The sequence below is a fragment of the Erithacus rubecula genome (genome assembly GCF_903797595.1).
Source record: "Erithacus rubecula genome assembly, chromosome: 18".
Taxonomy (NCBI): domain Eukaryota; kingdom Metazoa; phylum Chordata; class Aves; order Passeriformes; family Muscicapidae; genus Erithacus; species Erithacus rubecula.
The window spans coordinates 6261067-6278546 of record NC_136670.1 but is presented as its reverse complement, the minus strand read 5'-3'; the positions used below and the strand labels follow the sequence as shown (position 1 = coordinate 6278546).

Genomic DNA, 17480 nt, shown 5'->3' with positions numbered 1-17480 from the left:
CTGCCCGGCCACGCAGCCTGCAAATGCTGAGCCAGGAGACAGGCCATGCTGTGGGAATGCAGCCAGGACAAGAGGCTGGAAAGTGATACAGGGGCTGTCAAGTGCTCTTGTTATTTGAAGGGACAGCTAAGATGTGCCCCAAAGTCATGGGTATAGACAGAAAACCAATTTAGGCTTCAAAACCAGGCGACAGCTCGGACTGTGAGCAATGCCCATGTGCTGGGGGTGGGAAGGCACATCAATGTAATGCCTGGCACTGGAGTTCTGCTGTGATTCCACAGAGCCCAGGCTCACCCTAACAAGAAAACCCCACAGAATCAGGAATTGATGCCCCACACTTCAGAGCACAAGCTAGAAATTCCTCCAGATATCTACTGATATTACATTAAAAGAAAAATTAATCCAAAATGTATTCATTTGTAGTTGTACTCTCCACACAGAGGCTACAGGGCCAGCACAGGAGGACAAACTGGTAAAGCACAGCAGTCATTACAGCCTCGAATATCTTGCTTTCCTATGGATCCCGTGACATCCAGCAGATTATCTGAGGTGTTCCTGCCAGGACATGCACCCTTCAAAGGATCCCAGAGCCTGGCCAGACCCGTGCCTTGCAGGACACATGGCCAAGTCCCTCCATTGATTTTGGTCCAAGTCACTGGGAAGCACAACCTTTTGCAGAAGCAGACCATGTCAGATACTGCTGCAATGGGACAGAGGTGGGATTTGCAGTATTTACATTCATTTTGTCCTTTAAAAGCACCAGAGAGAAGGAAAACCCCTGTAAAATCTGCCTAGCTACTGAGCATACAGGTTTCAAAAAATCAAAGGTTCCCCCTTGCAGACAGTCCTGCACTTCCTCTTACTTTATTTTATTTTATTTTATTTTATTTTATTTTATTTTATTTTATTTTATTTTATTTTATTTTATTTTATTTTATTTTATTTTATTTTATTTTATTTTATTTTATTTTATTTTATTTTATTTTCATCTGTTCTGAAGAGATGAAAGCCAACCATTTTCATGCTGCTTCTCCCTGTACTCCGTGGCACCATCCTCCCCAGCTGACAGGCAAACACAGGCTGCTCCCCAGGCACAAGGAGCATCAAGCACCCAGGGTACAAAGCACCCTATTCTGTATCAGCCCTTGTGCCCAGAAAGCTGCAGGGCAGCTGCTTCACCCCTCAGCATGGCTTTAACCAGCTCACCCATGGCCTGGTGCTGGCTGCCCCTGCTCACAGTCCTCCAGCCAGTTTGTCTACTTCAGCTCCTGAGAGGTGAAGCCCCAGCTGTGATCCCAGGCTCTCCCTGTGCTTCCCACCCACCCCAACTGTTTTTCAAAGGAGTCCCCAGGCAGGATGGAGGGTGGGAAAGGGGAGGCTGGGGGGACACAGCAGGAACAGCCGTGTCCCAGCTCTGACAGGAGTCCCTTGGGATCACAGCAGGACAAGTCCCGGAGCACCAGGGCACAGGGCAGGGCTGATGAACACCACAGGGTGTGTGTTAAGTGTGTTAACCCCACATCCATCCGTGGCTGCCCCTGGGCAGGAGCAAAGCTGTGTCTGCCAGCTGCCACAGAGGCTGCATTCCAAGGTAACTTTTCTCCTGAGTGAGAGCAGCCTGGGTGAGGATTCACTCCAGCTTCCATCAACTCCATCCCTCTAGCTGATCCCCAGAGCTGCTGAGAGACATGCCCAGGGTTTTTACCCAACATCTGAGCAGCACTAATAGGCTTTGCATGGGGTGAAGTTGGCTGGCCTGGATGGGTTACTCAGGACAGCATGGCCCCATGCCAAATGATTTCCATTGAAATAATGAAAAACAGAGTTGTTCTCTCAGCTGACAGTGAGATGATGTCCTCAGCTTCTTGCACAACTGGGAAAGCAGCTGGATTGCCAACCCAGGAGGATTCAGGAGGGAGCTGAGGAGGCCAGGGCAGTAGGACAGGCAGCAGCTGGCACTGCCCACAGCCCTGGCTGGAACAGCCACAGTGAGACACAGGTGGGACAGGAGCTGTGAAGCAGCCTGGTGCCTGGGACACCCTGGGGGCAGAGCATGGGACAGGGGAGGTTTGGTGAGTGCACTGCCCACCATCCCTGCCCAAAGCTCACAGACAGGGCACCCCTCAGTGCTGCTGAGAGCCCCAGCCGTGCACCCCAGAGCTCAGCACGTGCCTGGGATTCCTGCAGCACAACTGGCCCCAGCAGCTTCCAGTGCTTGGGCTTGTTTTCCTCGGAATTTCTATCCTAAAGAGCCTTTTATGGTGCAAAAGGGAGAAATCTGGCCTTCTCCTGGCATTTCCCCCCCAGACAGCAGGAGGCTTGGATGTTACAGCAGTTTAGTTCTGCAAGGGGCTCCCCCGAGCACTAAAAGCAAATGAAACTCAAACATCCATGTACAACAGTACAGGTGTGCAGAGGTAACTGGGAATTTGCACAGCCCACCTGCTGTGTCCTGATAATTAGTGCCTTGTAATAAGCTGACGTGCAGAAATGTCATATCCTCCCCCAGGAAAGGATGGGTGTAGCCCCTAAAGGCAGTTTTTTGGGTAAGGAACACACTGCCATCTGAGGAAAAACATAAATGCTCCATGTAGAAAGCTCCACTTCACAGTTATGAGCTCAGGCAATGCTAATGATAGTGCAGCCCTTCTATAAACTGTAATAATCCATTTTCACAATCTGTCTGCAATTACACTGCCCTGGGTGTGGAAACTGAAGCAAGGTTCACGGCCAAAGCAAAAGTAGGTGTCAGAGCTGGGGTTTAAACTAAGGACCTCCTCCAGGAAAAATTATGTAGATTTACCCAAATCTGAGCTGAAAGGAGAAGGGAGGAGAGCACGAGTCAGATTTATAAAAGGCATCAGGTAGAGAGATATAGCAGGAATAAGCCCTGATGGAAACACTGAGTTACAGTTTACAGGACAGGCAGCCTGAACTGCCCTCTCCCAGCGGGTCCAGCTCTGCTGCAGGACAGGACTGGGGTTCCACACTGCCAGCGAGCACAACAATCCCTTCCCTGCCCAGCATCACACCACTGCAGGGTCTGCTGGCTGAGGGCTCCCTGGAGGAAACCAGCTTCCACATCTTATTTCCTCCAGCTCCAAGGTTTCCTTAATAGGAAATTATTCCCTGGCTGCACTGGGGAGGGATGCAGCCCCCACCAGGGCAGCGGGTGCATTCCAGCCCCTGACTGAAAACACTGCAGAGCCGCTTTTGATCCAAGTGTAAATAGTGTATAATAAAAAGAGGTTTGTGTAAACCAGCCAAGCTCTCAGGGAGCAGCGTTTGCAGCTCCAGCCTCCTTATTCACGCCGTGGCCACACGCTTTCCCCAGGCACTGCAAGGCTGGTGTCGGGCTCAGCCTGCCCTGCCAGAAGGATCCAGGGCCCCACACCACCCCAGCCTGTTATTTTTATCCTAGCTGGCCCTGCATGGAGCTTCACTTGCAATCCTGCTGGGTTTTCTCTACCAGTCCCTGAGGCAATTGGGTTTTGTTAAAAAAAATCAATCGTGCTCCCCACAGAAGTGTGAAGAAGAAATAGCCGCCAGGAGAGTAAAGTGGGGGTTTCTCCAAGGAGTGGAATGGGGTTTGGGAATAGGTGTTCTCCTTGCTTATTTCCCTCCTCTGGTTGATAATGAAGTAACTGATAATTAAACAGGAATTAAAAGGAGTGAGACAGGACAGCCATGGAATCACAGCCACAGCCCAGCAGCTGAGCAAAGCCTGTGCAGGGTGAGGTTTTCTTGGTGAGGTCAGGTGAAACCTCAAGGACTGTTAGGACCACATTTCCCCAAGGAAGAGGAGAGGAGTGAAGGCTCCCAGATCTCTGTTCTCTGCCAGGTCAGCTCTGAGACCGGCAGGAATGCTGCAGGAGGAGCACGCTGCCAACACAGCTTGGACACAGGCAGGGATGTGAGCTGGAGGAGGAGAACTTCCCCTGCCCTTTCCAGGCAGACTTATTTCTGAAGCCACTCTTGTTTCCTCTCTCCTCCATCCCAGGAGGGACAGTGGAGCAACTACACTCAGCTGCTAAAATTGACAACCCTAATGCATCCCACAAACTTCTCTCAGACCCACACTGGGAGCTCCAGGGCCAAACTGCGTTCTGCTGCCAGCCCCTGTTAGTCTGGGACACATCTGGCTGCTCATGAGCCTGTTGGATTTATCACCATCAAACCCTCTGTTTCTCACGCTGCCCCATCAATGCCCAGGGGCTCTGACAGGCTGGCACAGCATCAGGATGAGCGCAGGGCTGGTAACAATCCCTGCTGTACAGCATCTCCCCTCTGGGCCAGGGCTGCAGGGGACAGGAGAGGGGATGAGCAGAAGGACAGCTCCTGAACACATGGGTGGGGACGGTCCCATCCCCACGGGACCTGGAGCTCCAAGCACCCACCTGGATGCCGCAATCTCTGACTTCTGCCGGGCGATGGCCGCGGCCCTCTGAGCCCCCTCCACGCTCCTGTCCACCTTCTGCCGGATCTTGGCGCTCTTGAGGGGCAACACACGCTTCTTCATGCCCTTGACCAGCACGTTGTGGCGGTACTTGCCCTCCTCCTTCTTGCCGTCGGGCAGCGTGGTGCAGCCGTAGCCGTGCCGCAGGTTGTCCAGCCATTCTCCCTCGTACTTGAGCCCGCTGGAGCGCTCGCTGACGCCGAAGCCGGCGCGTTTGTCGTTCTTCCACTCGCCCATGTAGGTCTCGGTGGTGGTGGCGTCGATGTCGGACTCGAAGGGGGTGTACTCCTCGCCCTCGGCGCCCTCGCCCAGGCTGACGGTGGAGGTGGCGTCGCTGGCGGCCGAGCTGATCCCGCTCTCGCTCTTGAGGAAGCTGACGCGGCTCTTCTGGCTGGCCAGCGACGACTTGGACTCGGACTTCTTCAGCTTTCCCAGCAAGGACCCCCTGCGGAAGAGCCCCCCTTTCTTGGGCTTGCCGGCCGCCGCGTCCGCGTAGAGGCTGAGCGCGAAGCCGCCGCGGGTGATGGTGGGCGAGAGCGGCAGGCTGTCGGGGCTGGCGGCGGGCGAGTCCTGCTGCGGCAGCGTGCCATTGCTGTGCTCGCTGCGCAGCGACGAGAGCGAGGTGCGCAGCGGCGAGCGCACCAGCGAGGCCATGCCGTAGGGCACGCTCTGGCGCACGCCGTAGCCGTGCCGCATGCCGCTGGTGAACTGGCCCTGGTACGTGCCTGCGGAGACAGAGCGCAGCGTCAGACAGCGGCGGCGCGGCTGGCAGCCATTTACCCAAACAGCACTACTGGTCTAGTACCCGGACTCTGCTGTGCGGGCAAAAGACTCTCTAAGAATTTAAAGTTAGAAAGTGTGTGTTTGTTCAAAGCTGAGGTGATCCTCTGATACGCACTGCAAAATTACAGGTGATCACAGAGTCTGTTTATTGGCAAAGGATTCAAACAAATCCATATTCATAGTAACAGCTCCTCCCATTCCCCGCTTCCTGTGGTAATTAGCTGGAATAGCTATTAGGCATGTGTGATTGACTTTTTAAATTAAGTCTGGGGTCGTTTTCGTGGGGAGGGGTCTTAAAAGGAGGAAGAAAGGCGAGTCTTCCTCACCCTAAACCCTTGACCTTTTCTATCAATGACAATACAAATGATTTCTAGGGATAGTCCAGTTTTTCCAAGAATGGGTTTCTGGGTGCATTGTCTATGTTCCTTTGGATCTGCTCACTAGTTTTGTCTTTTCCCATTGTAAGGGGAGCCGAGCAAACATGAAATGACAGACATCAATTATTTAAGTTTCAGATAACTACCCCCTTCTAACTTCTAACTTTTAATTATTTTCAGCAAGGTTACTAAAACCCTAGTTTTCTAAGATGAGTGTTTCAGAAGGGAGGTGAGCTCTGCGGCTACACTGAGCCCAGCTCTGCTGGTGCTCACCCACACACAAAAGCATCAGTGAGTGCCCAGTGTTATAAATGAGGAACAAAAGTCTCAATATTCAGCAAAATTCAGATTGCTTTATTTTATACAGACAGAGCAAGCAGCGCTATGGGGATACATGGCGGCACTGCCCACTCCATGCTCCACCAAACTTTGGTTTGCAGCTCCCTTTTATAGCATGGTTTCCTTTTAGTCATCAATAACTGGGGTTTTTTTGCTGTCATAATTCTGCCAGGTAAGCAGTGGTGGTCCGTGGGATCGCTGGACAATGTGAGTATCTAGACAATTTGTCAAGTCCCATGGATAACCATCTGGTCTTCATAGATAAGAAATGGCAGAAGTCAGGAAGTCTGGTCTTAGGGATGGACTGCAATTGATTACACAAAGGCAGGAAATCTGATTTTGCAGAATCTGTTGGGCTGTGTGAAAGCCTTGTTTTGCAAGCTGTCAGCAGGTACAACTTATTTAGCAACATAATATTCATAACAGAGGGATTTAAAACAATGATTTAATAATATATTTTCCTTTCTTTTGTGTCATGCCTCATTTCAGACCTAAGTATTCTGGTTTATACAAACCCCAATACTTTTATGATTAACACGAATCTTTTATCACTTATCACACTAGGGAGCAGAGGACACCAACCCAAGAGCCTCTGCTGGCAGGTGACAGCCCTTTGCAAAGGGACTGAGGCACCAGGGGACACTTTGCAAACACAAATCCACTTACTGGATGGGATGTGGATGTTCATCCAGGGAAGGGAGCAGCAGGCAGCCACCCCAGGTGTGGATAATACAACTGTCCCTGAAAAGGGCCCCTGGGATCTCATACCCTAAGACAATGAAACTTTTAATGAGAAATGTTCCCCCCACTACTGAAACCCCTGTTATCATTTAGGATTTCTATTAGTCTTTAACTTTACTAGATGACTGGTTTTTTCTCACCTAGAATCTCAAAGTAATTGGACAGTTTTCAACTTATAATTTTACTGGTTAGAATCTCAATCCCCCTAAACTCTATAAAAACCCCATGCCATGCTATTTATCTGGATTTTGCTGGTAGAACCTTTGAAGAAATAAAGCTCCCTTCAGAACCTGCACAGTGACTCCTGGGATCTAATTCCTTGCTAGCTGAGAAGCTGAATTCTGCCCCGGGGCTCCTGGAGCTATCCAGACCCCGGAGCAGCCCGAAGGCAGAACCACCCCAGCCCAGGCAGCTGCACCCAGGGCTGTGGTTTGGGCTGTGCAGAGGGTGGCAGCAGCCCTAGCAGGATGTGAGCTGCAGTGGCACTTCTCTCCTTGGCTTGGTGACAGCCCCTCTGAGCCTGCTCTGCAGTCTGTCGCTTGCAGGCTGCCAGGACCAGCTCTAGACCCCTGAGTCACATCCCTCATGTCCAATGACTCCTGGGTGCTGACATGTGGCTTCTCTGAATTCCCAAGATCAAGGCTTGTGCCACACTGCACAAAGCAAGAGATGGCAAAAAAGGGAGGAGAGCAGCAGCTCTGTGTGGAGTTCCTTCAGCTCTGCCCCAAGAAGCAGCATCTCACCCCACTCCTCCAGACCCAGCTCAAGAGGGCAGGCAGTGTCCTGTGATGGGAGAACAGCAAGGGTCGTGTTCACCATGGCCAGGGCTGCACCTTGGCCACAGGACCCTGCTGAGAACCAGCAGGACTTGGCAGTGACACCCTGAAGGAGTGGGACACTGCTCCTCTTCAGACCCCCTGATCCCAGAGGTGAGACCATTTACAGCCTCCAGCAGAGTGGAGACCCCAAATCTGACTTTTCTCACCAGGATGCCAAGAGATTTCATTTGGCTGCATCAGAGGCCCCACAAGAAGAGCTCCTGGGAAGGGCAGGAGGCTGTGGGGCAGCAGGCAGCCTTCACCCACAGCACCAGGGCAGCACAGAAGGTCAGAGTATCCCTGAGCCCTGTGGTTTGGGGATGAGCCTGGGATGAGCTGTCTTCCCAGCCTGGCTCTCATCAGTCTATAGATGCAGTTGCCTCAGAAACCAGCAAACCACCCAAAACAAAGGCAGCATTCCTGTCTGCTCTTGGCATTGCAGGACCTGGAATGGGCCACCCCAGACCAGCAGCCTGTGGAACAGAGGCTGCCAGCAGCTGCCTCAGCCTGGGGCACAGGCAGAGGGTGATGGGGGAGCACCAACACCTTTGGAAAGGCCACTCTATTCCTTTACTGTCCCAGGTGCTGCTTCATCTAAGTAAAGGGTCTGCTGTGCTGGGGGTATCTTCACAGACATCTGTCCTAAACCTGGTTTGCAAAAAGCAGTGACCTACCAGAAGACAGATGATTTTGGGAGAGCAGGCATTCCTACAGTTCTGGAGGGGCTCAGTCAGGGCTGGGCTGAGATGGAGGGGGTGACCCATCTTCAAGGAATTAATCTCCCCCCTCAGACTCTATTACTGAGCCCAGGGATGACCCTGCTCCCCAAGGAGCAAATCCAGTTCCTTCTTTGGTGATCGTGGGAGTGCATATTTTACAGTCTCCCAGGCCACTTCTGCAGCATAATCTCTCCTCCCAAGCTTCAGGTTTCGTTGAAATCCTCTTTGGATCTGCCTGTGGAGTGTTAACTTACAGTGCTGAGGGCCAGGAAAGACAAGAAGTGCCCGAGTGAGCAGCAGCTGCTGCCCTGGGTGAGCTGCCCCCAGCCAGCCCTGCCCACCCTGTGACACAGGAGATTATGGGGTCCCTGTAAACAGTTGGTCCCCCCTACAAAAATGTAGGGGTTCAGGTAGTACATGGCATGTGCAGACTGCAGCCAGCCATGGGGAGCCACTTGCCAGAGCAAGGAGCCATTTTCCATTTTCTTGGATGAGTTTGAAGCTTTTCTAGGGAAAAAATAAGGAAAAAGAAGCATGGGTTTGGGCATGAGTCAGGAGTCAAGGACCATCCCTGGAGATCCCAGGCAACTGGGTATGTTCCTCACCATGCTTCCAAATCCCTCTCCATAAAATGGGGGTGAAGTGGAAACTGAAGTCACAGGGACCCCCAGAGTGCCCCCATGTCCCTCCCTGGTGAGGTCAGCGCCCCATCCCACCCACCCTGCCAGCAAGCAGGGCTGACACATGATCAGGGTGACACTGGAGACCTTCTCCTAGGATGGGAACAACTTCACACGTATCAGGCTGCAGCTGGTAATGCTGCCATGTTAATTCCCTGGAAAAGGAACTCTGGAAAAGCCTTGCAGGTTAAGGGGGTTCAGCCACTCCTCAGGAGGCAGGTCAGAGCAGCTGCTGCACTCCAGCAAAGCCCCAGCCCACTCTGTGCCCCTCAGCAGCAGCAGAGCCAGCTGGGTGGGAGAAGCCACATGGCACAATGGGTCTGCAGGGAGCAGGGATGGAGCTCAACACAGGGCTCAGCACCAGCTCTGCTCCCTGATTTCAGCCCCTACAGCACAAGCAACATCATCCCTGTGACCAGAGCTGGATGAGCAGAGGGCACTGGCAGTGCTGCCCAGCCAAGGCAGGGTGAGCAGGCACTGCCATGTCCCTGTCATGCTGCCATTCCCTGCCAGCTGAGGCTCTGTGCCAGGGCAGGGCCATGAAGCAGCTCTGGAGTGGAGCCAGAGGCTGCAGAGGCTCTGGGCAGTGAGGGAGGGCACACAAGGCTCGAGCAGAGCCAAGCCCTGCCTCACCAACACAGCCCAGAGCAGTCAGTTCTGCAGAAAATGGGGCTGTGCAAGATCTCTCTGCAGCAGGGCTGCACGTCCCCAAGGCACCACACAGCCCAGTACCCCCCAGCCTGGGCAAGGGGGCACACAGAGCTGTCAGCCAGGCTGCCACGTGTCTGAGGTGCAAAAGATAATGAAAGCAATGGATGTGGAACAAGTAAATCTCTGTTTAGAAAAGGGAGCCCACTTTCCTGCCTTCCCAGTCCTGGTGATTCATCAGGGCAGTGGGACAGAGATACTTCATCTCATCAGGGCCCCAATAATCCTTTTCTGATTGCATTTTATTTGTCCTAATGACAAAAGTCACTGGCTGCTCTGCAACCCCCAGGAGTACCATTCATCACCTCTGCACAGCCCCAACCAAAAGCAGGTGATGCTGCCTGGGTAACTTCATAGGATGGGAAGGATTAAATTGCAGGATCAATGGAAATGACATCCCTGCAGCCTTCACCTCCAACACTGCAGAGGGGTGGGAGCACCCTCTGCTTCACCCCAGCAGCAGGATGGGATGGTGCATGGCTGCATCCAATGCAGAAGCTTCAGCTCCCAGTGCCCTCCCACCAGCAGGGACACACTTCCCAGCCTGTCTCAAGGCTCCCATATAATTAGTGATGAATGTAAATAATACAAACAGCCATGTAAATAATGCAAACAGCTCAAATCACATCCCTGCCCTACAGTCCCCTGCTGTCACCCAGATACTGTGCTGACAGGCAGGTTAAAGCTCAGTGTAAATGGCCAGGGACATTTAAATGATGCACATCACCCTGTGCAGGACAGGCCAGCAAAAACAGAGTGCTGCCTTTTGGTGCCAGCAGTACTGTCTGATGGGTTCTGCTGGAAAAGAAAGCCAAAGAAAACCACATAGAATTCACCATATTAATTCATGGGTCACACTCAGCCAGGCAGGAGCTTTGCTACAGAGGCAGCAGACAAAAGCCAGCTCCACCGTGGCTCTCCCAGGCCCTTTTCCACTGCACTTGCCCAGCCACAGGGAGAAGTTGTGCTGCTCCATATCACCCATTTCATCTCCCCAGTAAAGCACTTCTGCATTTCTTTTCCCCTCTTCTGTGGTTTTGTGATTACTGACTGGTCTAATTGTTTCCCTGTGGTTAATTGACACCACTGTTTTCCTTAGCACTCCAGAGAACAAACTGCAGTATCAAAAATAAGTTGGTTTTAGGCTGCATTGATTTCAAATGATGTTTTTGCCCCCATACACATACATACAAACAGCTATTTGTACAGCAAAGACAGGCTTTGAGCTGGATCATGGGTATGCAGCATGATTCAGGGAGATCTTTTTCTGCAGTAAAACTTGACTCAGGGTTTTGACTCACAGTCAAATGCACAAAAGTATCCAAAAAATGAGGCCTTCCTTACACATGGACAAAACTCACTGGGCAAAGCCAAATAACTACATGTTTACTCATAGCTTATGTTGCAGAACAGTGAGTTCCTTCATGCTATGCCTTCCACAACCCCACTCACTGCCTGCTTCAGCCAGAGCACTCTGCCCCTCTAAAGGGGCAAATAACCCACACACTGCCTGGGCTAAACTGTACCATGACCCTGGTTCTCATTAGGCACCAAAAATCTATATGAGATTTCAAAAAGCTTCACTCCAGATTTGGGCTTTTTTAAAACCTTGGCCAGACACAAGATTCAAATACAGACAACCCTATAAAGTACATTTTAATTGTATTTTGAAATGTAAATTTTTATGTATGTCTATATATATATATGTATATATAAAAAGTTAAAGTCTATTTTAAAACATCAGAATCAGCTACATTTCCCTGAAATCTGCAAGCAGTCCAACCATGACCTAACGTTTCTGATGACCTGGCAAGGGCTGCACATTCCCAGAACCCTTTTCCTCGTGTGGCTGGCTTCCAAGGGGCTTGGGAACCATGTCCCCTACTCGAGGGACAGAGATATCCAAAGCCTTTCCAGATGTTTATCTTGGCAACCTCCAATTCAAACATTAACAGGTCCCATTAGCAGCCTGGCCACATCTGGATCTTGCAGGTGGTTGCTGTGTGCAGATGAGGAGACAGAACAGGAGAAGGTCCTCACTGACCATTCCACCCTGCCCTTCAGATGTGGTGCTGGATGGTGACCCCTGGCTTTGGCTGCTGTTTTATCCATGTTCCTGTGCCATCAGAGATGCTCATGGATTGAATGAGCAGCTCACACCAGCCAGGGAGGGATGACCCAGCACATGGAGCAGCCCCTGGGCACCCCAGCACAACCCCGGTGGGGCTGAGCTCAGTATTTTGGCAGGGCACATCTTCACAGATCAGGGCTAAACTGCCAGCCTCGAGTGGCAGCAGGGATCATGCAGCTGGCACGTTCCTGGGAGTGGGACAACACCTCAGGGAGTGCTGTGCTGACAGAAGCAGGATATTCTATATCCTTACAGGAGAAAGCTTTGGCTCATCTTTCCCACTCCTCTGTCCCAAGCTTTCAGTCCCATATCTAATCAAAGCCCTATGTCAAGTCTTACCACTCAAAATCCTTCCCCAGAACATCAACTGGAACTCCAGTAGCCCTTCACCCTTAGAAGGATTTGCATTTTAGGAAATAGCTGTGCAAATTCAGAGGAGACCCTGGCACCTCCAGAATGAAATTCCCAGTGGCAGCCACTGCTGAGTTACCTGATTGCTGCTCTTTACTCATCAGAGCACACCTGCCATGTCACCTACTCATCTTAGGGCCTCACGTGAAGGTTCTGTGTGTTCAACCTGCAGCCATTCTGTCACAGGACAGAAGGGGGAAAAATTTAAGGAGCTGAAGGGATGTGTCTGTTTATGTCTGTACCTACATCTAAGGGCACAAGGAAAGTGGGTACACTTCAACACTATATTCTCAAAGTTAGCCACAAACTCACACAACTCATTGAGAAATATTAATGAAAAACATAGCCCTGAAAGTCAGTCTTGAATTAGTCCATTTTTCTAATTCCTATAAACGTGATGTTTTTCATTCTGAAGATTTATATTTATTTTGCTTTATCAACTAACTCATATATTACAGTTATTTTGCTTTATAAACTACTCCAATGCCTGTCCTAGATAAATATAGGTACAATTTTGATCCATATTTTGGAGGGTATTTCTTTCAAATCACTCTCTCTATTTAGCTATCCTAAATGTGGCAACCTGGAACATTAGAGTGCTGAAGAGCTACAAAATTACTTGCACAGAAATCCTTGCAATGTTTCTAAGCCCAGAATTGCCACTAATGCAAGAACTCAATGAGACCGAATGTTTACAGAGCACAACAAATATCCAACTACACGGTGCAGTTGTATAATAGTGGATGTTGAAACCTTCCAAGTAACCAAAGGGATTTATTTTGGGGAAAGGCGTGTGGCTACATATTCTAAACAGCTTAGATGGACTCAACCAAAACTGTGGCAAAGCAGATGTGCAGGCAGCCTGTCAGAGGCACGCAGGCAGTGTTTGGTGCAGAGAAAAGCTGCTGGGATGCTGTGGGTGGCTCGTATCCGACACGAGAACATTCACAGCTCTCTGCCTGCTGTGTCTGCACCAGCCGGGAATTCCTGCATCGGCTCAGCCAGAAAATAACCAGTCCCTGTGGAAGCAGGAGCCAAAGACTGCACAAAGTCAAGCTGGTTGGTGTTAATGGTGAAAACAGACACTTCAGGGACGCTTGGGGCAATGCTCCTGCTGCTCCTCCCTCGTGCCTGCAGTGAGCTGTGTGCTGTGCCCTAACTGGGAAAATCACACACTGATGAGATGGAGCACCCCCAGCTCCCCTTCTCGACTGAAGCACCCCAATGGCTCATTGCAGAGCACTGTGCCTGTACAGATGTCCCTGGTGGGGACAGGGCCAGGTCAGCCCTTCAGCAGAGAACACACGCACCCTGTGCTGTCACAGGCTGGGTGTGACGCTGCTCATCCCCCTCCCACTCCCTCGGGAGCAGCCTTACCTCCGTCAGCGTAGGTCTCGGTGCCGTAGCCGTCCTGCAGGCCATTGTTCCATGTACCCTCGTACTTGGCTCCGCTGCTCATGCTCTGCCTCGCTCCGTACCGTCCCTTAAAGCCATGGGTCCACTCGCCTCTGTAAACCCACCGTCCTTTGGTCTCGATGCCCAGGCCGTGCCTCTTGCCTTGGGACCAGTAGCCTTCGTAGGTGTTGCCGCTGGGCCACGTGTATATGCCCACCACCTCGAAGCCGTAGTTCCAGGAGCCCGAGTACTCGCCCTGGCCCTTGGGGCCGGTGCAGATGCCGTGCCCGTGGGCTTTGCCCCCCTCCCAGCCCCCGCAATAGGCGCCTCCATCATCGAAATCAAACCTGCCGCCGCTCATGGTGCCCTCCGGTGCCCCTCAGCCGGGCAGCGCTCCCGGGGCAGCGCTCCGCGGCTCCCGCATCCCCGGAGGGAACGGGCTGGGCGCCGACAGCGGCCGCTCCTGCCTCGCCTGGCCCGGCCGAGGGGCTGGGGCACGGGAGGAGAGAGAAATTGGACGAGAGGGAGGGGAGAAGGGCGGGCCGAGCTCCGGCCCCCCCGGAGGGGCAGCCGCTCCGCGCCGGTACCTGCCCCGCGGGCACGGGCATGGGCCGCCCGGGGAGCCGCCCCCGCGGCACAGGGAGGGATGGGGGTCCCGGTCCCCGCGGCGGACACGGGCTGGCAGTGCCGATCCCCGCGGCGGAGCAGGGATGGGGGTCCCGAGCCGGTCCCGCTCCCCCGCCCGGCCCCGCCGCCCGCCCCGCTCTCCTCCCCCGCCGGGAGAAAGGTCAGCGCTGCCCTAACAAGGCCATCGGATCCCAGGAGCTGCTCCCAAAAATAACCCCCCGGAGCCCGGCCCCCGCCTCGGGGCCCTTTTATGAAGGAGGGGAGAGACACATCCCACCCCCCCCGCCGTTCCCCGCCCCGGGCAGGGATCCAGGCGGAGAAGAGGCTGGGAAAGTAAATGTCTGCTTAAAATAGAGCCTGGGAAGGGGCCGGCAGCGCTGTCCCGCTCCCGGAGCCGCGGGATGCGAGGACAGAGTGCCCGCGGCCAGGCCACTCACACCGTGTGGAACCGGGCAGAGGCAGAACACGGAGCAAGAGCACAGCCCTCACCCGAGTGCTGCCAACAGCTCACTCTGCCCCCTGCTACTTCCCACTGACTTCCAGAGCTTCCAGAGCAGAGAGAAGGATAGTAGTAATCATTTACCCCTCATTCCCAAACAACAAACTTCCCAAATTTCCTTGTGTTTAACAGGCAGCAGCATAATTCAGTCTGTGTGTGGAAAGCTCATAGACAGCTGCAGACACATGGAGCAGCGACAGGACACCTCGTGTGCAACAATGTCATCAAATACAGATGGCAGAGGACAAGGACTGCCAGACCAGGTGACAGGTCAATCCAAGCCATTCTTCTTCCATTCCTACAGACACTGTCCCAGCAAGACCACGGAGAAATGACTCTCCCTGACTGACCACCACACTGAAAAGCCACAGGAGCTGTGGGGTGTTATCAGCCTTTCAGGGGAGACCCCAAAACCCTATGGAACTCTGGGGCCAAGGCTGCCACAGACTGTGGGTTCAGACTCAGTTTCTCAACTTTCAACCTCCTCATTTCTAGGAAGGAAAGGTAGAGTGGAACCACACAATATATAACTGCAAGAGAAGCTCTGTGTACGGACAGCACATAAACACAGGACACCTGCAGGCACAGGTGAGAAGGACCAAATTCAAAAGTTAATTACAAAGGGCTTCACTTCTATTCAGCCACAGGAAGGAATGAGCTCTCTGGTAATGCACCCCAGCATGACTCAGAAGTGCCATTTGACAGAGCCAGCCCTCTTTTAAAACAGTCAGATTTTGAAATTGACTCAAGTTAATTTTTTTTGTTGCTTTAAACTAAGTTTTTACACTCCTTAGTAAGTTTTCAAGGCTCTTGCTGTATAATTAAGGGCCATAAATTCACATTTTCTCAAAGCAAAACCAGAAAGTTTTGCTCTGGTTTCTGCAAGGACCAAAACATCTGAAAACACCTTGTGGTAACAGAAGAGAAAGCGTTAAGGTAGCAGTTGCAGCAACTCAGAGTCTTCTATTCCACGGTGTTCCAGCACTCATGAGCCCCAAGATGTTGTAACTGTCCCAAGAGGATGCCAAGTTCAGGACTATGTAATTATTTACTTAGCAACTTCTCCTAATTACACAGCACAGTTGTGAACTGATTGCACACTTTGTTTAAACATTAATAACTTATGCAGATTTTGGCATTTAAAGAGCTTTTGTTGACCGCCAACAAACCCACACACACTTCAGAAAGCACTGACAGTCTGTGCACAAAGGCACCACACAGAGCTGCTCTTATTTCTTCATTCTGACAGAAAAATTCCCATTCTCCCTGAAGACTGAGCCTGCTACAGCAGCCAGCCTCAGCCTGGGGCTGACCTCTAGTGGCACTGCTTGTGTCCCTTCCCAGTCAGCACCAGCTCACATTTTTCTACTATTTTTACATCTCCTGGATTTCAATCCACTTGAACACAGTACTGAGCAGTGGACAGTGCAATCCTAAACCCTGCAGTACAGGTCTGTGGTCACTAATGAATGAAATGGTAAATGCAGGGCAGTCTTGAAAGGCACTTTCAGCCCCATGACGGTGCTGTGGTTGGAATTTGCATTTGAGAACAATTAAGAATAATTATTTGAGAAATAAAGTCATTCTGCACTTTGAAGCCCCGTTTTGTAGACAGCAGTTACCAAAAAATTGCCTTGAATTCAGAACACAGGTGGCAGAAATGCAGCTATTGCAGAGCACAGAAAGAGATGTGGGACCCAGGTATGTTCTGCACAGTGCAGGTGACACTTCAGAACTGGCAAAACAGGTAAACTCACATGGCCATCTGTCCTAAGGCATCAGGTGCTGCCACAGAAAAAAAAAAAATCCCCAAGAATAACACCAAATTATTTTGCAGGAAAATGTTTGTCTCCATTTCTTCTCCACATCTTACACGTCAGAAAGTTGAGGTACTGCAATAGTAAAGATAAACCAAACACAGCTTTTCTCACCCTCAAAAAATTACATTATTTGATGGGATGCTGCATTGCTACACACTCATAAAAAAGACACTGAGCTGAGGCACACTATGTTTGGAGAGCTGCCTGCTTCTGAAGCACTAAATTGCAGAAAAATGCAAAGCTGGACAGGGTAGCTAAAGTGATGGTGGTTTATCAAGACTGGAGTGGAGACAGTGCTCAAGATCTCCCTACAGCTGTCTACTGTTCACACCAGTCTATGGGTTTCAATGCCTGAAGGAAGGGTAATACTTGGTCTTACAGAGCAGGCTAAAAAAGAAGCTAAAAAGCCCCCAAACTGACAGACAGTGTATGAATTAAGACCACCAAAATGAGCAAATTCTGGTTTGGTCACTGTAACAAATACAGTGAACAGATCCCATGGCCTCATTTTCCTTTGGTTAACCACAGCAGCAACTCCCCTGAAGAATGCAGGATATTTCTCTTGCAGACAAGTCTCTAAGGCTTGTTGGAAATTTAATAAAAGGTTTACTTTCCACTTTTCCAGTAATAGTACCTAGGGGAGAGTAGGAGATGGTGACACTCCTTTCTGAAACAAAATCAGAGACACAAGCATCCAAAACCACAAGTCTGAGTCTTAAAACCTGAGGTCAAAGTGATTTCAAAGGAGCTGAATGACAGCAGATGTCTCACAAGAAGAGCTCTAATCACCAAGCAATCTAGGGACTCCTCTCCAACAAAGCAAAAAGAGAATTGTGGAAAAAACGTAGAATTAAGCATTGGGTCTCTTAAGTACAGGCAGGTATGCTCTAAATTCATTTACCACATTATCTATTCCAAGCTTAAATTATAATGCTGAAACAAAACTGTTTGTCCAGCTTAAATAATCAACATCAGC

General features: G+C 51.2%; 1 protein-coding gene across 2 annotated transcripts in view; it reads right to left on the bottom strand.

The window, feature by feature from the left end:
* The window catches only part of JPH2 (junctophilin 2), a 33321-nt gene extending 18963 nt beyond the window's left edge, over positions 1 to 14358 (bottom strand). Inside the window, exons 1-3 of one of the 2 annotated variants that reach the window (XM_079322043.1) lie at positions 13541 to 14358; positions 4398 to 5181; positions 3425 to 3644 (exon numbers count right to left, since the gene is read on the bottom strand). In XM_079322043.1, the coding sequence (XP_079178169.1) occupies positions 3440 to 3644; positions 4398 to 5181; positions 13541 to 13919 (1368 nt within the window). In that variant the 5' untranslated portion in view covers positions 13920 to 14358 and the 3' untranslated portion in view covers positions 3425 to 3439. Of the gene's footprint in view, positions 1 to 3424; positions 3645 to 4397; positions 5182 to 13540 lie in introns of those variants that run through there. The other variant, XM_079322042.1, reaches the window with a different exon arrangement.
* Positions 14359 to 17480: the final 3122 nt, after the last annotated feature.